A 23,841-nucleotide genomic window follows, 5' to 3' on the forward strand; every position below is an offset into this window, starting at 1 on the left:
GGAATTTTGCAGAGGCGCAGGCAGATGTCGATCATTGCGAATGGGTGAAAGCAATGGATTCGGAACTACAATCAATGGTAGACAAGGACGTCTACGATTTGTCTGTCCTACCCGAAGGCTGTACTGCCATTGGAAGCAAGTGGATATACAAACGTAAACGTGGACCCGATGGACGAGTTAAAGTCTTTAAGGCAAGACTAGTGGCTAAGGGGTATACCCAAAAGGAAGGCATCGATTACGATGAGACCTTCTCCCCAGTGGCCATGCTCAAATCAATCCGTATACTTTTGTCTATAGCAGCTTACATGGATTGGGAAGTATGGCAGATAGACGTCAAGACTGCGTTTTTAAACGGGAGTCTTGAGGAGACCATCTACATGGAACAACCCGAAGGCTATGTGGTAAAGGGCAAGAAACACATGGTTTGGAAGCTTAAGAAGGCCATTTATGGCCTCAAGCAAGCATCTAGATCATGGAACTAGTGTTTCGATCAAACAGTTCAAAAGTTTGGATTCGAAAAATGCCCCAATGAAAGCTGTGTGTATAAGATGGTTGAAAAAGGAAATATTGTGTTCTTAGTTTTATATGTAGATGACATTCTTCTAATTGGAAACAATAAAAAGATGTTGTCATCAGTGCGAACATGGTTGTCCAGCCAGTTCGAGATGAAAGATATGGGTGATGCGGGACACATTCTCGGTATCAAGGTTCTTAGGAACCGAGCTAAGAGAATGTTGTGCTTATCCCAAGAATCTTACATCGACACAGTACTTAGACGCTTTAGCATGCAAGATGCCAAGAAAGGTTTTCTACCTTTTAGACATGGCATCCAGTTATCTCAAGAGATGTGTCCTAAGACAGCATTTGAGATAGCAGAGATGAGAAGAATACCATATGCCTCGGCAGTTGGTAGTCTCATATATGCTATGCTTTGTACTAGACCCGATATCTGCTTTGCTGTTGGCATGGTAGCAAGATATCAATCCAATCCCGGCCAAGGACATTGGACTGCCGTAAAGAACATACTCAAGTACCTTAATCGGACTAAGGACTATGTTCTAGTTTACAATGTAGCCGAGCTCTGTCCTTTAGGATATACAGATTCAGATTTTCAATCTGATGTAGATTCGAGAAAATCAACTTCCGGATATGTGTTTACCTTAGGAGGTGGAGTTGTAATTTGGAAGAGTGTAAAGCAGAAATGCATTGCAGACTCTACCATGGAAGCCGAGTATGTGGCCGCTTCGGAGGCTGCAAAAGAGGCTGTATGGCTTAAGAACTTCCTTCTGGACTTAGGTGTGGTTGCGAATATGCCCAAGAGTATCACCATTTATTGCGATAATTCTGGTGCTGTGGCAAATTCGAGGGAACCACGGGCTCATAAGGCGAACAAGCACATAGAGAGGAAGTATCATATCATTCGAGATATAGTGCAGAGAGGAGACATACAAGTGGTCAAGATTGAGTCAGAGAACAACCTGGCAGATCCTTTCACGAAGGCATTAGTGGTAAAGCCGTATAAAAGCCATGTTGAAGGAATAGGAGTTCGACTAATTCAAGACCTCAATCCGCTTTCAGTATAAGTGGGAGAATTAGACGTTAGCACAATTTTTTTTTGTATACTCGAAAGTGTTTTGAGTATAAGTGGGAGATTGTTAGAGTTTGTATACTAGAAATCACGTTTCGAGTGATTGAATACTGTAAAACTCTTATTTTATTTTCCAATAAATAAAACAGATTATTTTTTGTCATAATGTTGTTATGTTTTACATTTAATGGATGTTAATGCATGTTTAAATGTATAAGTTAACTTAACAAAGTCTAAGTCTTTGTTTTAGTAGACCAGTTGTGGGCGTCGTCCACTTTAAGGTAATACGGTCAGTTCTAAACAAAGAAAAAGATGAATTTCACAACCTAGTTGGAATTTTACTATCCAACGAGAAAGGTTGCAATGTCAGTCCGCATATTTCTAAGCCTTAATGAAATAAGATGACATTGGTGTGGTATAGCACTGAACGGATCTAACAGCAAGACTTGCCTTAGGCTATCTACTGAAAGGCGAGGTCTTGATAAATATTTATTTCTTAATCAATGTAGGTTAGCATTGAGCATACGGTATTGATTATGCACTGCTTTGACTTATCAAATGGTGCGGGTTTTTCGTAACCCAATTATCCTGATATATTGGGTAGTGGTGATCAATATCTAGCGGTGCTAGGATTGCTATTATATTGAATCGTGCGCGAGCTGAGTCTCGTTTGATAATGTCCTCAAGAGGAGCGCGAAACAAGGTTTTATTATTCGGAACCTAGCTAGTTGGAATGTGATTACTCTATGAATAATAAATAAGCGTTTCATGCTAAGTCCACTCTTGGAATTAATAAGAAGTTAATTAATTAAGTCAATAGCAGACATTAATTAATTAATGGACATTTTAATCTTAAGCGCAGGAAATGAAAGTTAAACGGAAACTCGGATTACTTGTAATTTCGGATTTGGATGGGGAGAGTTCAATATTACTTCTGTAGTGGCTGCTCGTAATATTCCAGTTATAACTTATATTAAATTGTGGGTTCAATTTAATTAGTAAAAAGTAAATTGGATGAGCCCATATCCAAAACCTTCCATAGATCCCTGTCTGGGCCCAAAAGGAACTTAATATAAATAGGAGAATAAAGGAGACAGAAAAACACAATTTTTTTAATTATTGTAATTTTCGAAAATTCCCCTCCCCAGCTGAGGAGATTTTGGAATTCCTCTCCTATTCCAAAAAGGATTTCTTCTGTCTTCATTATTTAAGTCCTAGTATTCTAGTAAGATCAGCCCACACTGATATTGGGATACAGTTCGGGAACCAGAGAGAAGATTTGTGGTCTAGTACTCAAAGCATCACGTGGAGAAGAAGCTAGCCATCTTCAATTCTTTGGAGAATTAATTAGGTATTTTTCTGCTCCGTAGAAAAGCATGTTTTAGGTTTCATTATTCTTAAAGCATGATTAATTCAAGTTATGAGCATGATACATGTGATAATTACGCGAATAGGTTTTGTCTAAATAATCTGCTAAATAGATCTGATTATTATGTGATTGTTATTTACGCGCCCACTTCCTCTGTCAGTTCCAACAATAAGTTCTGTAATCTTCAAAGATATAATTCTTGTATGAAGATCAAGAGATGAACTACAAGCCTAACAGCGTGATAACTCTCAAAATAAAGAGAGATATCAGATTTTCCACATTACCAAAAAGTCATACCATTAGAAACTTTTGCACTAATAAAATCAACTTCAGTACCTAAGATTGTAAGAACCATGTCGTAGTGGGAGCGTTCCACTGGAACACAACAAGTTCATGGGTCTAAGAGTGCCGTAAGACTCAGTCTTAGATTAACTTGAACATAATCCCTTTAACTACAATGTAGTATTGGTTAATTTGGATAATCATCTTTGAAAAGGTGATAGATTCCATATTACAATCTATAATAGACAACATATTTTACAAGACTTGTAATACTACCTACAGGCTGTGTCAGTCAGTGGGAGCAAGTATCTTTGCAAGTGTAAATATGGATCTCAAATGGCTAGGCAATGACAATGGGTTATGCTCAAAGAGAATTATCTTCTCGCTATCGTTGTGCCAGGATTTAATCGATCATATTGTCTATTAGAACTTACATAAATTAGAATGTATGTATTATGATTGTCAAGACAGCCTTCTATAAATAGAAGTCTTGAGGAAATCATCTATTAGAACATTCTAATGGATATGTAATTAAGGGCAACAAAAATTATATAGACCTTCATGGTCTTAGGCAAGCATCTAAATCAGAGTATATGTGTTTAATCAAATTGTCAAATATTTGGAATTTGACCTGTGTCCTTATCAGTGCTATAAGCACAAGGAAGTTGAAAGTGCATTACATATGGTATTATTGGTACTCTACGATGATGAAATCTACAAAAGTTGCAAACAACTAAGATTGGCATCTGGCGTAGGAAACTGGTTGTCTGCCCAGTTTAAGATAAAGGAGTTAAGAGAAACTAATTACATTCTTAGCATCTAAGTCCTTTTAAGATTGCTAGAAAGAATGTTGAGATTCTCTTAGGAATCCTATAGCTACACATTGCTTGGAACATTTTAGCATTAGATATTCCATGAAAAGGTTTATACCTTTCAAGATGGAATTGTCTTGTCTCTAGTCAAGTGTCGTTTGACGTTTAGTGAGATCAAGAATTATGAGACTAGTTTCGGAGATAGTTGTCTTATGTGTGCTATAATGTGTACTAAGTTTGATATTAGTTGTGCTTATGCATGACAAGCGTATATCATATTAACCATGGCAAAGGACTTTGATTGAGGTAAAAAGTATACCATAGTGCTTGAGAAAGACTAATTGCTATATTCTAGTTTACCAGTCATTCATGTAATGTCCTTGGGGTTACACTGACTTAGTTTTATGACTAATCAGTGATCGAGTAAGTCATCCTCTGAATATGTGTTTACCTTAGGAGTATCTTCCTAATAGCTTTAATCGTAAGTTTGAGTATGCCTATGAGTATTACATTTGGAGTATGACTCTAGTGAAGGCTAACTCAAGGGACACACGAGCTAATAAAGCTAAGCAATCACATAGAGAGATGAAATTAATTAAAGATCAAGTACGCAGTAAAGACATTATGGTGGAAAAGATTTGATCAGAGAACAACTAAGCAGATTTTTCACATAAAATGCCTTTGTGGCAGCATGTTCAAACATGATGTGAAATGAATGGTGGTTCGATATATCTAGTACCAATACCTGCTTTGTGTATAAGTGGGAGAGTTTTTGGCAGTGGGTATACTCGAAAGCATGTTTTGAGTATAAGTGGGAGATTGTTAGGTTTGGTATACTAAAAAGCATGTTTAGAGCAAGTTTCGCTCGAATAGAATCTTGCTTGTATACGTAAAACTCTGTAATCCACTTTTAACCCAATTCGGTATTATTCTAGCAGTTTCGCACGAATAGAATCAGTATATTATTTCATTGTGTTTGCTTGTGCATTTATAAGATGTTTTATAAACATTTAAATGTATAAGAAGCAAACAATGTCTAAGTCTTTTGCTTAGTAGACTGGTTGTGGGCGTCGTCCACTTTAAGGTAACACAGTCGGTTCTATGCAATGCTTTGCAAAAGAAAAAGAAGAATTTCACAACCCAGATAGGCTTAGACTACCTATCGTGAAAGGTTGCAATGTCAGTCCGATTATTTCTAAGCCTTTCTGAAATAAGATGACGTTGGTGTGGTATAGCACTGAATGGATCTAACAGCAAGACATGTCTTTATGCTATCTACTGAAAGACTAGGTCTTGATAAAATACTATTTCTTAATCTGCATACGTTAGCATTGAGCATACGGTATTGATTATGCACTACTTTGACTTATCAAATGGTGCGGGTTTTTCGCAACCCAATAATCCTTATATATTGGGTAGTGGTGATTAATATCTAGCGGTGCTAGGATTGCTATTATGTTGAATCGCGCGCGAGGTGTGTCTCATTTGATAATGTCCTCAAGATGAGCTTGAACGAGGTTTTATTATTCGGAAACTGGCCAGTTGGAGTTTTACTCTATGAATAATAAATAAGTGTTTCTTGCTAAGTCCACTCTTGGAATTAATAAGATGTTAATTAATTAAGTCCATAGCAGACATTAATTAATTAATGGACATTTATATCTTAAGCGCGGGAAATAAATAATATAAATAACGGAAACCCAGATTACTTGTAATTTCGGATTTGGATGGGGAGTGCAATATTACTTCTGTAGTGGCTGCTCGTAATATTCCAATTAAAAGCTTATATTAAATTGGGGTTCAATTTAATTAGTAAAAAGATAATTGGAGGAGCCCATATCCAAAACCTTCCATAGATCCCTGACTGGGCCCAATACGAACTTAATATAAATAGGAGAATAAAGGAAAGACAGAAACACAATTATCAGTAGAGGAAATTTTCGCCCCCCTCTCTAATTAGTAGAGGAGTTCGAAAATTCTTCAGCTCTTCTCCGTGAGGAATTTTCTGTCTTCTTTATTCGAGTCATAGTATTTTGATAAGATCAGCCCACCCTGATATCGAGATACAGTTCGGGAACCATTCAGAAGATCCGTGGTCTAGTATTGAAGATCATCACGTGGAGAAGGCGCGAGCAATCGACGATTCTTTGGAGAATCAAATCGGTAACTCTAAACTGTAGAAATCATGTTTAGGATTTATATTTTCTAAGCATGAATTATTTGCGTTCTAGCATGCAATTATCTGTTTAACATGTGAATTGATTAATCGCATAATCGGTCAATTAGATCTGTATATGATTTATTTGTTTTGTACAAGTCTTCCGCTGTGCAAGGGGCACCAAACCCCAGCACATGGTCCAGCACAGAAGAAACTTCGTTCATAGCCTTGGCCATAATACTCCGAAAGGCTTGAGATTTAGCCGTTCGATTCTGAGTACCAAAGAGATTCGTGAGATTTTGCATAATCTCGGTGATGCACTATTTTTAGCACTAAATAAACCTGCAAGTATACAGAGTATATATAGTATAGCTAAAGGTCAGTACCGGATATCGAACATGGGGAAAACAAACACTAAGTGTCTATCCTCTACTAAAACTCAATTACTATCTGGAGAACCGAAAGATTTACAAACTTTTAAAAACTAAAAGCAACAGAAAGCAAATAATAACTAACTACAAATAAATCACGGAGATAAACGATAGAGATAAGAGGAATTCCAGGGATGTGCGTTCACATTTATGGTTATACAAATTCCAAACTACAATAACCTAGCACGGTTCTTACTTTGATAGGACGAGTCACCTTGCTTATGCTCATGCGATGCAAACGTTGATTACAAGATTAGGGTTGTCAATCCTAGCACGTAACTCCAAAAAGCTCCTAAGAACCTTGAAAAGTCCTCATTCTCAATTAACAATGCCGTTTTAAGGGAAGCTAACTATAGTGTGTACTAAGTGGACCTAACTCGCTAGAACTCTCTCACAATTATGAAGCAAGTTATATCAAATCATACGCGATTGTGTCACTCAATCATGAAGCATCAAGATTAACTTAGGGAAGAAACAAAGTAAAAATAAAACGGATATTAAATAGAAAAAGGAAATGTATAATCAAAGTCGTTACTAACACATCCCTAGAATCCTATGAGTTTAGTTACACATAATGGAATAAGCTAAATACATAGTGTAACGCCCCGAATTTTCGTTCCATTCCTTCGGGATAAATCGGATTTAGTAGCTTAATCTATTCCCTTTAAGAAGCCGTGTAATCGTAGTTATCGTGGTAATTTTCGACTTTTGGAATAAAACAAGCATTCTCGATTGGAAGAGATAAAGTTCAAGGATAAAAGTAAAAACTATGCTTTTATTAGATAGTTATTTGAGGAATAAAATACATGGATGATGGAAATAGTACATGCCTACAAGTGTGATAAAATCAACATGCACCTATTCTACACTATCTATCCTACTTCTTTAATTCTCAAGTTTGGAAGCAAACTAAATTGGGAATAGAACCAAATGAGCTCAAGAGGAGCATCTCCTTTCTTTCCCTCTCTTTCTTAATCTCGATTTTGCTCCCTTCCACGAGCTCCAAGAATGCCTCCATGTACCTACAAAGTTTACACCGATTTGGGGTTAGAAAGTTTCACACAAGTAAAGAGGGAGGGAAACACAAGCTAAATAAGAGATGGAGCAAGTAGGTGAATAGTGCAGCTAGAAGAGCTACAAGATAGAGCATGAGGTAAGCCAATTTTGTCACCACTTCATCTAACATCAAAAGAGATTCAAGACAAAGAAGGCATAGGAGAAAGAGCTCCTACACAAGCCCAAAGTAGAAGATGAGTCAAACTCTCATCTCCCCGTCGATCAAGGCTGAGAAATCAGCCAAGAAGATCAGCCACAATCACCAAAACGGCAAGAATCTCACAATCATCAAGCTCGAAAGTGAGAGAGCTAACAAGCCCAAAATAGGAGCCTTTGGCTCCAAGTCTCAAACCTAGCTTCCAATAGATTAGCACCATATAAGAGCCACATTCCCCTTCACCTCCGCCACCCCACTCTCGACACCACCACCCACTCACGACACTAAGTGCGGGGCGACGGAGAGGAGAGGAAGCGGCGGCGAAGGCGAGAGACCGCCACCACTGAACCGAAATCACCAAGCGAGGTAAACAACCTCAACACCAATAATCTTCGCATCATGTAGGACAACAATAGATAGCACAAGAACTTAGAATTTTCATAGGATCCTCACAGCAAGGATGAAAACAATAGCAATCATGTAACACTAAGTTGAAGCTCAAGAGCTTAGAGCTATGCAAATTAGAGATAGCCGCATGATACCCCCTCCATATGAATTCGGTGGCAAAATATCGTAAGCAAGAATATAGCAAGATCTCGAAATTGAGCAATATATCACCATAAGCCACACAAGACTCCAATGGAGAATTTTCCAAAAATAAGCTACTGACATAACTCGAAAAAGGAGTTAGGGGTAGGGGGAGAGGACTTAGCTTAGGCAGAGGGGCGACCGGGCGACGGCGAGTGTCGACGGAGCCGAAGAAATGGGCAGGACCTTACATTATCACTGCACTACGTGCTAATGGAGCGGTCGAGATTTCAGGGAGTATCCCTAACTTCGAACCTTTTGTCGTTAATGGACATAGATTAAAAATATATAGTGAAAATGAATAGGTGTGTGTAGTGGAAGAAGTTCCACTACACTTTAATAGCGTCTAAATGACCAGTAGAAAAGGGGTTTAGAGTTCCACCTGGTCAACGTAATATGATTTGTGCTTATTGACCAGGTAAAACTTTAAATACCCTTAGTAATGATGTAAATATTGTGAATAATTAGTAATTTAACTTAAGTTAAAAAAAGAAAAGCCCCAAAAAGATTTTTCGGATCTTAAATATTAATTTGGAGTTCGTACTGACCACGAGGATACCACTTGGGTGAAACTCTAAATTATATTAAAGAGCCATTTATTTGCTTTATTTCTATTTCTAGCTAATTGAGAAGGGGGAGATGAGTAAAATTTGAATTTTGGTGCGTGTTGCAGCTTTGCAGGCGAGTGCAGAGACTGGGAGGGCGCGTGGAGCAGGGACGTGACAGGAGACGTCCAATCAGCTGCGAGAACCCCCAACCGCCTTCCACACGAAGCGTCGCAACCTGGCAACCGCCTACCACCGGTCAAAACCCTCAACTACCCACCCCTCTATACAACACCCAACCGCCTACTCCCCTTCACTTTACAAACCCTTACCTGCATTCTCTCACCCACAACCGCCATCCCACTCCGAAAACTACCACCCACTACGAAAATCACCGTGAATCACTACAGGAAAAAGAGAACCACCACCGGTACAGCCATGGCAAAGAGAAAGGCAACCAACAACCCAGCATCTACCACCGGCGAAGTCCCGTCAGAAGTCCGAACGTCAGCCGAATCGCAGCCGCCAAGTCCACAACGATCACAGCCAACGCCGACGACACAAATCCCGGCAATGGTTCCTTTAGACGCACTGGCAGCGTATCTAAGGAAACAAGACCCCAACAAAGATTGGACAGCGACCCTGGCCGGATTTAGCCTGACCGGAGGAATGCCGGCGATACCAAACCCTACCCCAACAGCAACCACAGTAACCCCACCCACCACCACCCCAAAAACCTCACATCCGACATCCGAAAAGACCTCCCCAACAGTAACTGCACAAGCAGAACCGCTCGACGTTAGCCCTCTTTCCGCCTATTAAGATCCCAATTGGGGAGAAACAGAGGAAAATGAGAGTGGAGGGAGAGCAAGCGAGATCGAGAAGAATGAAGCAGAGCGGGAGGAGATAGACCTGAACGAAATGGCCAGAAAGTAAGGGTTAATGACGGATGATGAATTCCAAGCAGTTTTGGGCAAGGGAGATAGGATCGTGGTAAACCATGAAGGGGTGGCTGAGGTACTGGACCTCGCATTCCAGGCAGTAGGGAGGGGGGAAACAACCACGGAAGCAGAAAAGTCGGAAGGCGTAGTCCACCAATCAGTGGAGGAGAGGACAAACGAACAAGCCAGTAAAGAGGAGGCTAGTGTTGAAAAACGACCCCAAGGCAGAGAGGCAGAAACCTCAAAGAGTGTCACAGAGATGCTTAGGAAAGTGGAAGTCCAACAAGGCAAGAGCAAACACAGCAGCAGATGCAGTGGAGGTTTCGAGCGAAGACGAGAAGACTACTCCAACAAAACCTGGGGAGGAGCCCTCGAAAGCTAGCCAGGAGGACACCCAAATGGCAACAGGGACAGTATCATCAACGCCAACTGACCAGAAGGAGAATACTGACAAGGTGGCTGAGGGTCTGGACCTCGCATCAGAGTCAGTAGGTCGGGAGGAAGCGACGAGAAGTGATACTAGTACCCGTGCGGTGACCGAACCTATCACCTAGGAGGACGTTTCAACAAAAGCCGACGAAGAAGCAGAGGCAATGGAAATCGAAGAAGCTAAGTACATCCAGGAAAGGAAGAGAAAGGGGAAAGCCCCTGTCAAGAAGAAACAAGCCGTGAAGAAACAGCGCACTGCCAATGCCAGCATAGTGATCAGAGAGCCGGAAGAGAGAGGGAGATCAAGCGACAACGACTACACTTCCAGCGAGGATTCTGATTCAGAGAGTGATATCTCTCTAGAAGGGGAAGAATACCATGAGCAGCAGCTCCCCGACAACCACCACGAACTGGTCCACCCTCCGATAGACAGGATTGTGTACCGACGATGGAGGGTAGAGCTCACTGATGAGCTCATGGAGGACATGCAGCACTACGACACCAAAAAGCTTCAAGACGCATTTGACGACAAGGACGATAGCAGCAAGCAGGTTAAATGCAGAAAGGTACTCCACATACCCTCTTTGGATGAGTTATCTGTTCGTGATTCCTTCCTAGCCAGTATGGAAGCATTGGGTTTTGAATGGCTGTTAGAGAATAGGGACCCGGAGATATCTGTGAGATTAGCAAAGGAGTTCTTCACCACGTTTAGGTTCCAAGTCACTACGGACCTAGACGAGGTGTCAATTTCCTTCAGAATATTCGGAGGAGAACTGTCCATGAGTCTGATAGAGTGGACTGTGCGACTGAGTATGTGTAGCCTGGAGGAGGCTATAGGACCAGACTGGAGAAGCCGTGAGAGGGGGGTACCGAGGAGACACATAGAATTTGAGCCCCAGGAAGCCTGGGAGGAGCTAACCCACCCCGATGCTGGCCAGTTCGCCTCCACGAAATCCAGATCCACCCACTTCAACAATTCCATGCTGAGATTGGTGCAACTCTACTTAGGCTATAACCTACTGGGGCAGAGTAATTCAGCTGCCAGAACGTCCATGACCGAATTGTACTTGGTATGGTGCGCTAAACATGGAAGAAAACTGCATTTGGGATTTTGGACAGCCTACCAATGCCACCTGATAGCCACCTACCCAGCTAGAAACTTGTCCCTCTGCCACATACTAGGAGCTTTCGTGCGCAACAACATCATCATAACAGAGGCAGAAGACCTGTCTCCGATGTACATGGTCGACGCTCCTGGCCTGTTCGATATACCCTTCTTCGTCCGCACCAACTTGGTATACTACAGAGAAGGAGTACCCCAGTTCTACCCAATGGGAGAAGCCCCTGGGGGAAGGGCACAACAAGGCCAGGAGGGGATAGCTGGGCAGATCGACCAAGCGCAAAGGCTGAGGCAAGAAAATCTGGAGAGGGCAGTAACTAAGCTGGCAGAGGAGAATAGACAATCACGGGCAGAGATGGCGAAGCTGACAACCCCAATGGAGAGCATCCTAAAGGAATTGGCAAGAGGAAAGGAAAGCACTGGAGCTGGAACAAGTGGACATGGAGGACAGGAAGAAGAAACCACCGAACCTGAGGAAAAAGAAGGTGATGAACAAGAGGAAGAAGATGACAACCAACCGGAACCCACTGAAGAAGAACCAAAGGACCCACCTACACAGACCCCTGCGCCAAGGAGGAGCAGGAGGAACGTCTGATCGACCCCCCCCCCCAAACTGACCAGTTAGTTTTCTTTTTAATTTTTAAGTTTTCTTTTAGTTCTGTTTCTTACTTATGTTAAATAGGTAGAATTATGTGTATTAATTGTAAGCAAACCCCATTCATAACACTTAGCCTATTTAATAGTCTAAGTGTGAGAAGTAAAGGGTTTGCTACTTCGGTGCATGTGTTTTTATTATATTTTTGTGTTCTGTCATAAGCATGTTAACTCACACTTAGTCTACTGCGTAGTCTAAGTGTGAGGAGTTTATGTGTTTATATAACATGTTTGTAAAATATTCTGCTTTGTTTTATAAATCTAGGTATATATCTGAAACTCTCCCACTTAGCCTATTGCATAGTCTAAGTGTGAGATGTTCTTAGATATAATATGTGTTTGTTGTAAATGTGTGTTTGTCATACTAGCCATTCCCAATTTTTACTTCACATCCCGTATCTGGGGCAGACACTTGTGAAGTGAAAGGGGGGAGCAAATGGCCAGTATGACAGGTTTATATATGTTATTTGAGTCAGTGCATGTTGGTTTTTTTTCTTTAAGGGTTTGTTTAGGTCTAGGAATTATGTGTTATGTTTTTTTTATGAATGGGCTTAAAACTCAACTGCCTCGAACTGACGGTGAGGGGAATTGAGGGAGATAAGGCATGCCGGAAAACAGAAACCACCACCTCCAGTAACCCCTAGTCAGTATAGATGATGCAAGTATGAAGGAAAAACCCATCCCTTAGGTCAAACACAAAAGCCCTCTTAAAAGGTGAGTTAGAAGCCCCAAAGTGGAACTGCTTTCCACTAAACACTGAAAAAAGAAGAGAGGCTACCACATGATGTCTAGGGCAAGGTGACCGCGTGTAGCAAACCCTAAAGGCAGTAGGAAACCCCCCTCCCCCCCCCCCCCCAAAAAAAAAAAAAAAAAAACCCTACCCTTAGAACCCCATTTTTTAGCCTGATCTATACCCCGAAATAACCCATCAGCCATTGGAACTGTGTGCGTGCAAGGCATAAGGCAAGGAGGTAACTGCCCAGGAGGACATACAAAGGAAACCAGCTGAAGATAGAAAGATAAAGAAAGAAGGAGAAAATCGATCTGAAAAATTCTAGATCCAAAAAAATAGAAGAAGGTATAAGGGTGGCAAAGCAATAGGAAGAAAACCGAAGAAAATGGTCGCATACTTGACCACAAAAAGAGAAAGGAGGAAGAAGGAAGCTACTGACCAGTTGGAAGCCAATGTCAGAAATTGTCCAGCCGAAGAAGAAGCCTTAGCCAGAAGCCCGAATTCACACAGTTCTCCCTCATCAAATAAGTAGTTAGTTTTTGAACCCTAGAGCCTTAGGGACAACTTCCCCAAACATTACAAACCAATAACCCCGTTACAAGCCTTAAAGACCTTCAGGAACTGCACGTGAGATCTGAGTCCGAAACATCTGTGGTTTAGCATTGAGAGAGAACAGTCCTAACATCCCCTATGAGGAATGAGTGACTGAGTGAACCCAGTGTTTGGCCTAGGATTGGGTGATCCTGACAAACAGATATACTGACTGGGGAAGAAAAGGGGGGCGGCGGAAGTTCAAGGCTGCCTAAGGCCGGATTGCACCTGATCTCTAGGGAAAGGGTGGTTGAAAATATAGCCTATTCTATGTGTTTAAGTTAACTATATGTTTAATGTGTTTGTGTCGTTGTTTGTTTTCTTTTCCTTTGCGTCAGAGTCTTGAGTCTAGTTAGGTAGAGTCGGTCAGAGGGAGTAACCAGGCTCGAATTCGACTTATTTCTTTTTGTTTGTCTTCACGCTTGAGGACAAGCATGTGGTAAGTGTGAGCAGTTTGATAAGTCGTATTCTAAGCCTTGGTTACTGGTCAGTATTTCGTGAAATGCATGTATTATCTGCAAAACAGTTGCTCAAGTGTGCAGGATTAAAGGATCCAAGTCAGTAGGAGACGATTCAGGTGACGCAAGTGAAAAGGGCGCTAGAAGGGGAGTACTGACCAGGATGCATGCCAGAGAAAAGGCTCGAGATGGAGAAGAAGGATAGCTGGGATGATCATTAACATGGGCATAAAAGTCAAAACTTGAAGGAAGTCTACCCTAAAAGCAAGGGCAAGCCTCCCTATAAAAGAAGCCACTTGGAGAGAGAGAAGGAGTTCGCCCCTTTAGAGTTGGTCCCTTAGAGTTCGAGAAAATCCAACCACCACACTTAATTAGAATTCTCTCTAGAAGATTAGTTCCTTCAGCATTGTCCAACCTCTCGTTCCTCGCCACAGCTATGGTCACTTGACGTCCAAGAATCTGCCGGAAAAGTCATAGATCCACCGTTCTAGCCAGTTGCCGTAGTAGTATAGCAGTATCATCGCCCAGAGTGGCCAAACAATCGTTATTTTGCTTTCTAGTTTAATCTATACTTGTTTTCGTCGTTGGTTTTATTGCAAACACTCATCGTTGTTGCCTTTTGAAGCACTTTGTGAAGTTCCAACGCTTAAATTATGAAGTTTCTATTTCGTATGTCGCTTTGGTTCGAGTTTGCTTCATTCTGCCTAGGAAAATTAGATATAGTTGTTGCTTTTAATTTCTAAGTGTTTTCTTACCTGGAGTTGTCGATCTGAAGTTGTAGTTATGTTTTAGTCAAATTTTCGTGCATGAGTTTCTGTTCTGCGCTGTGATCACCGCCTTGCATGTTAGTCAGTAGAAGTAAAATTGCAGTTTCACCGTTTATTTTAAGTTTGAGCATTTTAATCAATGGATCTTGAGTTTGAGGTTATGAATCTGAAGTTTAGTTATGGTGTTTGTGTTCATCTGATTTTTGTTAATGCTTGGTGAAGAAGAAAACGTCAAAATCAACTTTAGTTTGGACCACTTTACTTTTAAGTTACTTTTGCTTTCGTTCCCTACTTTTCAGTTGTACTGTCAGACCTGTCAGAGAGCCACCCAGCCACCAGATATGCCTTGTAGTCTAAATTTCCTCTTTTAGTAACTGTCTACTTTTCATATGCCTCTGAGACACCTTGTCCCCTATTTCCACGAACACCACCACATGCCTGTTGTTTTCACACCCACTAGTCAGTAGAGTACCTCATTTATTTCTTGCCTAGGTAAAATCTCAACCCAAACGTGGTAGCTAACCAAAAACACCCAGGAAAGTCACCGCAGTTATCCAAACGTGTCCATCCTTGTGGGATTCGACCCTTACCTCCACTATACTAATCAGTAGAAGTGGGTTGAGGAAAATTGTTTGAAGCCAGGTCTCGGTTGTCATACCAACGACTCAACTCGGTCGAGAATCTATTCCTGCTCAGTTGGACACACTCCAAATTACATACGAAAACCGACTCACAAGACCACAAGAGAGACCCCTTCATTGAGTCACTAGAATTCGTTGATCGTAAATCTTAACCAATATTGTGTACAATAGATAAGGACAAGCGAGTGTACTAATAAATTATGATTCATTTTCTACTTTTTCAAGGATTTTTTTATTAAATTAAATAAATACCATAATATTCAATTATTAATTAATTTTGCCCATTATTTGTATGTGTGGATTATTCCGGCTCAAAATAAAATGTAATGTAGTAGTAAGTGAGCTGTGATTAGTGTCGAACTAAATTTAAAAGCCGAACTAGGGATCAAATTAGGGTTATTAGATCTAGTTTTTTGATGAGATGTAAATTATTTCGGTTTCCATTGCAAGCTCATTTGACTTCATTGTAGTATGTTTATTACTTCATTTTAGTACGTAATATCTTAAAACTGCAGTGTGTTTTTACTTACTTCCAGTAGAATTTGAAAAGATTCAACACATGCTTCATTCGGATTCATTTACATTATTCACTCTAAGAAAATACAATTCATTTCAGTAGGTTTATTACTTTATTCACAATCGTTATTACTTCATTAGACAAGGTTTTTACTTTATTCCAGTAGAACTTCAAATGCTTCTACGTATACTTTATTCAAATTGTTTATTACTCCACATCATTTCATGTGCTTATTACACCATTCAATTAGGCTATCACTTCATTTTATTATCATAGTTGGAATTTCGGAAATGTCACAGCGTCGACGGGATGACCTTGACGTCTCCGTCCGCCGACTCCTGTCGAGAGAACGAATGAAGACAAGACCTATCACGACGCTAGTGTAAATGGAGTCGATTCACAACAGCGGAGAGCGTCGTGGCAACGGTGATAGACATTGCAAAGAGAAAGAACGGTATGCGACGGAGAAACTGCCTATATATACTGGAATGAAGTAATAATCCTATTGGAATGAAGTAAAAACCTACTGGAATGAAGTAATATATTATGGATTGAAGTTAAATCCTCCTAATATGTTATGACTTACTTGCCCTGGGCTGGAGCAAAATAAGCTTTCGATGAATGCGATAATAATTTATACATTTACGTATCCCATTCATAAAAAACTAGATCTGAAAACCCTAATTTAGTCTAGTTTTGCGGTTCTGCAATAAGAAGTGATGTAACGAGAGTCAGTACTTAGTTACTCATTTTTAATGTTTCGAATTTATTTCTACTTTAAAAAAAATGCACAAAAATTATCAAGTGTGGAAGTGTACTTCTATAAATAAAATTACTAGAGATCCACTTGTCATCTTATCAATAGTGTATTAAGAAATGTAGTATGTAATGTATAAGGTGATCCCTTCCGCCGATTTTAGAGTTTTTGGGTCATTTTTTCATTCCTCCTCAAAATTTTACAACATGTAGCAATGTCATAAGTTTTTTAACACAAAACATGTGTTGTAAGAGTATATATTGATGTGTATGTCCTATTTAATGTTGTTATATTGTACTCCCACCGTCTCACTCTAAGCGAATCATTTTCCTTTTTATGATGTCTCACTATAAATGACACATTTCTAAAAATAGAAACATCACTCTCTACTTTTTTCCTCCGTCCCACTTTAAGTGGAACGTCAGTGATATTTTTTTTCTGATTTTATATTGAAATGGAAAATTGGTCCAACTCACGCGTGTGGGTTTTCATAGATCCACCTCGGGCGAAAGATAATGAGAGAATAATTTCTTATTATCAGTTAGTGTCGATGATATGTGAAAAAATTGGAATAGATATGAATAGACACACAGTTAATTTAAAATGAAACCATCTTGTTTTAACTGGAACAGATATCACTTGTATAACTACACAAGTTGACAATAATGTGATGGATTATATGTTTGATGATGCTGTGGAATGTAATGGTATACCTCGTTGATTGTTGCAAATTGAACCTACCATTCATCAGGATGTTGGAACATTTACGAGGGATGGACATCATAATTTTGGTCATATAGGAGGGATGGGCATCATAGTTTTGATGTTGGAACATCTAGGATTGATGAATATCATAGTTTTCAATTCAACACATCTACGAGGGATCGATAGAGGAAATTGCATTTGAAAATTGTTGTAACATTGTAGCATATGCAAAATAATCGGGTATTTAATGTTGTGGAAAGCAAAGCAAAAAGATGACATGCAGTATGTAAGTATCCATATGGATTGGTAGATCAAGGCCGGGCCATCCACCTGGCACACGTAATTGGCAGCGTGGAGCATCACTAAAGAAGCGAGATGGTTGATGGTTAATCAACACATGAGTTATCGTCATTGTTGTACGAGCAATTACAGTTCAAGAAAACATGTTAATCGTTAACCATCCATGATTGCTCTCTGTATTCGGAATCAAATAGAAATTATGTTGATTTCAAAGCCATTGAAATAGTTACATTTGAGCTTGTATATGGTGGAAAGGAGGGGTCATTTAGACAACTCCCCAGCTACCTGACATAATTGCAATCCCGAAACCCTAGGACAATTGTTGAGTGGTCGGAATGATCCTAGATTGAGTCGCACTACTAACATGGTGACTCATGCTAATTTTGCAATCAAAATGACCCCCGCAAGTGTACGGGGTTTTGTAGCACGTGGCAAGCTAAATTAACGAACCATGATAAGTCGGATTTTGAGCCTTGGTTACTGGTCAGTATGATGAACTTAATCGTATATTTTGTGCAAGAATACTGCTAAAGTGTGCAGGATAAGGTTCAAGTCAGGAGGAAAGGTGCGGAAGTGTTTTAGGTAAAAGGAACACTAGAAGGGTGCAACACTGCTCAGGATTGATGCACTATTTTTTAGCACAATTAATACCTACAAGTATACATAGTAGCAACAGTATAGCTAAAGGTTAGTACCGGATATCGAACACGGAGAAAACAAATACGGATTGTCTATCTTCTACTAGAACTCAATTACTATTTGGAAAACCGAAAGAGTTTTGAACACTTTTGAAAACTGAACACAATTCAAGGCAAATAACATATAGTTGCAGATAAATCATAGGGATAAAAAATAGAGATATGGGAATTCCAGGGATGTGCGTTCACAGTTAAGGTTATACAAATTCCAAACTACAATACCCTAGCAAAGTTATTACTTTAATAGGATGAGTCACCTAGCTTATGCTCATGCGATGCAACCGTTGATTACTAACATTAGGGTTGTCAATCCTAACATGTAACTCTGGAAAGCTCCTTAGACCCTTGAAAAGTCCTCACTCTCAATAAATAGTGTCGTTTTAAAGGAAGCTAATTGTAGTGTCTAAAGGAACTGACAGCGGAATCGTGCGTTAATTTCAATTCAAATAAATTAGATAATCAAGATCTATTTAGTCGATTATTTAGAAAAATTCTATCCGCGCAATAATCACATGTATCATGCTCATAACTCAAATAAATCATGCTTTAAATTAATTAAAACCTAAAACATGGTTTTTCACGGTTTAGCTATTTTACCTTGATGATTCTCCAAAGAATCGAAGATAGCTCGCACCTTCTAAACCACGGATCTTTTGTCTGGTTCCCGGACTATAAACTGATATCAGGGTGGCTGATCTCACCAGTATACTAGGACTTAAATAAAGAAGACGGAAAACCTTTCTCACGGAGGAGAGAAAAATCGTTCCTCTAGTGTATAGAGAGGGGGACAAAATTTTTTGAAGTAAAACACGTGTATTTTATGTCTCCTTTATTCTCCTATTTATATTAAGTCACATATTAGGCCTAGACAAGGATCTATGGAAGGTTTTGGATATGGGCTCCTTCAATTTGCTTTTTACTAAATTAAATTGCACCCCAATTTAATATAAGCTTTTAATTGAAATATTACGAGCAGCCACTACAGAAGTAATATTGCACTCCCCATCCAAATCCAAAATTATAAGTAATCCGGGTTTCCATTGCTTGATATAGAAACATCCATTAATTAATTATTGTCTGCTATGTACTTAATTAATTAATATCTTATTAATTCCAAGAGTGGACTCAGCAAGAAATTCTTATTTATTATTCATAGAGTAATCAAACTCCAACTAGCTAGGTTTTGAATAATAAAACCTTATTTCAAGCTCCTCTTGAGGATGTTATCAAACAAGACTCACCTCGCGCATGATTCAATATAATAGCAATCCTAGCACCGCTAGATATTAATCACCACTACCGAATATACCAGGCTTAATGAGTTGCGAAAAACCCGCAACATTTGGTAAGTCAAAATAGTGCATAATCAATACCGTATGCTCAATGCTAACGTACATTGATTAAGAAACAATAATTTACAAGACCTCGTCTTTCAGTAGATAGCATAAAGACATGTCTCGCTGTTAGATCCAATTCAGTGCTATACCACACAAATGTCATCTTATTTCAGTAAAGCTTAGAAATAATCTGACTGACATTTCAACCTTTCACGATGTGTAGTCTAAGTCTATCTAGGTTGTGAAATTCTTCTTTTTCTTTGTTCAGAACTGACCATGTTACCTTAAAGTGAACGTCGCCCACAACCAGTCTACTAAGACAAAGACTTAGACTTTGTTAAGTTACTTATACATTAAAACATGTAAATAAGCATCCATTAAATGTAAAACATAACAACATTATGATAAAAATAATATTTTTTATTCCTTGTAAAATAAAATAAGAGTTTTAACAGTATTGAATCACTCAAAGGTGATTTCTAGTATACAAACTCTAACAATCTCCCACTTATACTCAAAACAGCTTTCGATTATACAAAAAAATGCGCACTACGCCTAATTCTCCCACCTATACTGAAAGTGAGTTGAGGTCTCGAGCGAGTCTAACTCTCATTCCTTCAACATGGCGCTGAAACGGTTTCACCGCCACTGCCTTTGCAATGGGATCTGTCAGGTTGTTCTTTGACGCAATCTTGACCACTTGTATGTCTCCTCTCTGCACTATATCTCTAATGATATGATATTTCCTCTCTATGTGTTTGCTCGCTTTATGAGCTCTTGATTCCTTCGAATTTGCCACAGCACCAAAATTGGCACAATAAATGGTGATGCTCTTGGGAAGATTCGTAACCACACCTAAGTACATAAGAAAGTTCTTGAGCCATACAGCCTCTTTTGCAGCCTCCGAAGCGGCCACATACTCGGCTTAAATGGTTGAGTCTGCAATGCATTTCTGTTTTACACTCTTCCAAATTACGGCTCCACCTCCTAAGGTAAACACATATCCAGAAGTGGATTTTCTCGACTCAGCTTGAAAGTCTGAATCAGTATATCCCAAAGGACAGAGCTCGTCTGCTTTGTAAACTAGAACATAGTCCTTAGTCCGTTTAAGGTACTTAAGTATGTTCTTTACGGCAGTCCAATGTCCTTGGCCCGGATTCAACTGATGTCTTGCCACCATGCCAACATCAAAGCAAATATCAGGCCTTGTACAAAGCATAGCATACATGAGACTACCAACTGCCGAAGCGTATGGTATCCTTCTCATCTCTGCTATCTCAGATGTTGTCTTAGGACACATCTTTTGAGATAAACGGATGACATGTCTAAAAGGTAAGAAACCTTTCTTGGCATCTTGCATGCTAAAGCGACTAAGTACAGTGTCGATGTAAGGTTCTTGAGATATGCACAACATTCTCTTCTCACGGTCACTAAGAACCTTGATGCCTAGAATGTGTCCCGCGTCTCCCATATCCTTCATCTCGAACTGGTTTGACAACCAAGTTCGTACTGAAACATATTTTTATTGTTTCCAATTAGAAGAATGTCATCTACATATAAAACTAAGAACACCACATTCCCCTTTTCAACCTTCTTATACACGCAGCTCTCGTTAGGGCACTTTACGAATATAAACTTATGAACATTTTAATCGAAGCATTGATTCCATGATCTAGATGCTTGCTTGAGGCCATAAATGACCTTCTTAAGCTTCCATACCATGTTCTCTTTTCCCTTCACGGCATATCCTTTGGGCTGTTCCATGTAGATGGTCTCCTCAATACTACCGTTCAAGAACGCAGTCTTAACGTCCATCTTCCATACATCCCAATCCATGTAAGCTACTTATCTGGATCGATTTGAGCATGGCCACCGGGGAGAAGGTCTCGACGTAATTTACACCTTCTTTTTGGGTGTACCTGATACACTCGGATTTTGCACTATTTTAAGGCCATTATTTGGTCCGTTTTTTATGTCAAAGTCACTGTACACGTCCATTATTTGCATATTTTGTCTATTTTGGTATTTTTACGTGTTTTGTGAGAAATGTGCATAATTGAGCTGAAAAAGTGAGCCAAAACGCAAAGTCTGGAAATCTGAAGTCAGACGGCGAACGGCGACCGCCGCGAAGTTGTACGGTGACCGCCGGGGGCCAAGCAGGCAGAGCAGTGCAGCGGTCCGCCTCGGAAAATTACACTTGAAAGAGAAGTCTCGCCCGGCGACCGCTGGAAGTCATGCGGCGGTCCGCCGCCGGAGAAACAGACTCTCTGGACTCCAACGCGGCGACCGCCAGCCAAGGTGCGGCGGCCCACCGGAGAAAGGCGGCGATTCCGAGATGCCCCAGATTTGCTCCAAGATTTACTATATTTTGATGATTTTTTCCTTCTTTAACAAGGATTGGCTTTCCGATATAAATAAGACCTCAAGCTTCATCAAATTAGAGAGCTTCTACTTGCAAAATAATTCACAGAGATCAAAAGCTAGAGTACTTCACTTGTGTGCAAGGAGTTGGAGAAGGATTTCAAGATCATCAAGAACGATAAGGATTCAACCTACGGGTTTTATTTGCTTTAGTTTTATGTTCAAATTGTTTTCCCTTCAATCTATGTGTTTAGCTTATTTCTTTATGTGTAACTAAAACCGTAGGATTCTAGGGATGTGTTAGTAACGACTTTGGTTATACAATTCCTTTTTCTATTTAATATTCGTTTTGTTTTTAATTTGTTTCTTCCCCAAGTAGTTCTGATGCTGCATGATTGAGTGACACAATCTTGTATGATTTAATATAGCTTGCTTTATAACTGTGAGAGAGTTCTAGGGAGTTAGATTCACTTAGTAGACGCTACAGTTAGCTTCCTTTAAAACGACACTGTTAATTGAGAGTGAGGACTTTTCAAGGGTCTTAGGAGTTTTATGGAGTTACGTGTTAGGATTGACAACCCTAATTTTGTAATCAACGTTTGCATCGCATGAGCATAAGCTAGGCAACTCATCCTATCAAAGTAATAACTGTGCTAGGGTATTGTAGTTTTGAATTTGTATAACCATAACTGTGATCGCACATCCCTGGGATTCCCTTATCTCTATCGATTGTCTTCGTGTTTTATTCGCATTTAGTTTTTAATTGCTTTTAATTGTTTTCTGTTTTCAAAAAGTTTTCAAAACCTTCTGTTCTTCTAGATAGTAATTGATTTCTAGTAGAGGATAGACTCTCTGTGTTTTCCTTCCCCGTGTTTGATTTCCCAGTACTGACCTTTATCTATACTATATATACTCTGTATATTTGCAGGTTTATTTAGTGCTAATAAAAAGTGCATCAAGTTTTTGGCGCCGTTGCCAGGGAAGACAATTTACCTTGGAGTGATACCTTCAAACGGAAAAGTTTACTACTTTGGATCTTAAATCGCTTTCATTTTATTTTTATTTTTATTTTATTTTGTTTTAATGGATTTTCCTGTAGGTATGGAGGATCTATATTGTTACTATGATGAGCAACAAGGGGAATATTACGAGTGTTATAACTCCGACCATGGGGGATCATATTACGACCTAAACTGCTCTGATTACTCCTACGATGCACAAGTTTACTGTTCTGATAACTATTCTGGAATATGTGCAGGTATGGAGGATCAACCCCGCTCCAATTGGGATTATCTGTTAGAAATCTGCATTGCTGAAGTTCTCGAACATAGAAAGGTGACGAACCAGAGGTTGGAAAATTTGTAACGAAATACAAGCACCCTGGAAAGAGGGTTGGAAACCCTCGTTACTCAAGTCGGGATGCTGGAATTTAACCTTAGGATCCTAGTCACAACCATAGGAAGCAAGCACACTCCAGGTATGCTTCCTAGCCTGCTAGAGATAAACCCGAAAGGAAAGTGTCATGCTGTGCATTTGCTATCAACCTCCGGAGGCAGGAGACCTAGGCAGGGGAATAAGGGAGGCAGAGAAGTCGCCCAGCAACACGTCTGCCGAAGACGTGCAGCGGCCCGCCACACCACAACACGGCGACCCGCCGTCTACACCCCAGCAGGTCGAGATAGGGTCTGGAACAGACACTGATGAAGTTCCGGCGGCCGCCACACCCCAACGTGGCGGTCCGCCGGCTGAGAGGCAGCAGTCAGATGCACTACCACACAGCAGTGTCACCATCCCATATCCCCAACGATTAAAAAGCAAGAAGCTTGACGCCCAGTTTGCCAATTTT

General features: G+C 40.0%; 1 protein-coding gene across 1 annotated transcript; it reads left to right on the forward strand.

Annotated features, from left to right (window-relative positions):
- The first annotated feature begins 9,928 nt into the window (after window positions 1–9,928).
- Window positions 9,929–23,360, forward strand: LOC148934148 (uncharacterized). Its single transcript, XM_089062208.1, has 3 exons — window positions 9,929–9,979; window positions 10,482–11,211; window positions 23,254–23,360. Exons 1-3 carry the CDS (start codon window positions 9,929–9,931, stop codon window positions 23,358–23,360), a joined length of 888 nt encoding a protein of 295 aa, XP_088918334.1.
- Window positions 23,361–23,841: the final 481 nt, after the last annotated feature.

Source organism: Salvia hispanica, chromosome 1 (genome assembly GCF_029641045.1).
Source record: "Salvia hispanica isolate PSC_SH4W2 chromosome 1, Shi_PSC_v1, whole genome shotgun sequence".
NCBI classification, from domain to species: Eukaryota; Viridiplantae; Streptophyta; class Magnoliopsida; order Lamiales; family Lamiaceae; genus Salvia; species Salvia hispanica.

Excerpts from the sequence above, each read along its gene's own strand:
- LOC148934148 (XM_089062208.1), top strand. The coding sequence starts at position 9,929 with ATGACGGATGATGAATTCCAAGCAGTTTTGGGCAAGGGAGATAGGATC. Across the intron at positions 9,980-10,481 it reads GCAAGGGAGATAGGATCGTG|GAGGACGTTTCAACAAAAGC; the intron begins GTAAACCATGAA and ends CCTATCACCTAG. Across the intron at positions 11,212-23,253 it reads AGGACCAGACTGGAGAAGCC|GTATGGAGGATCAACCCCGC; the intron begins GTGAGAGGGGGG and ends GAATATGTGCAG.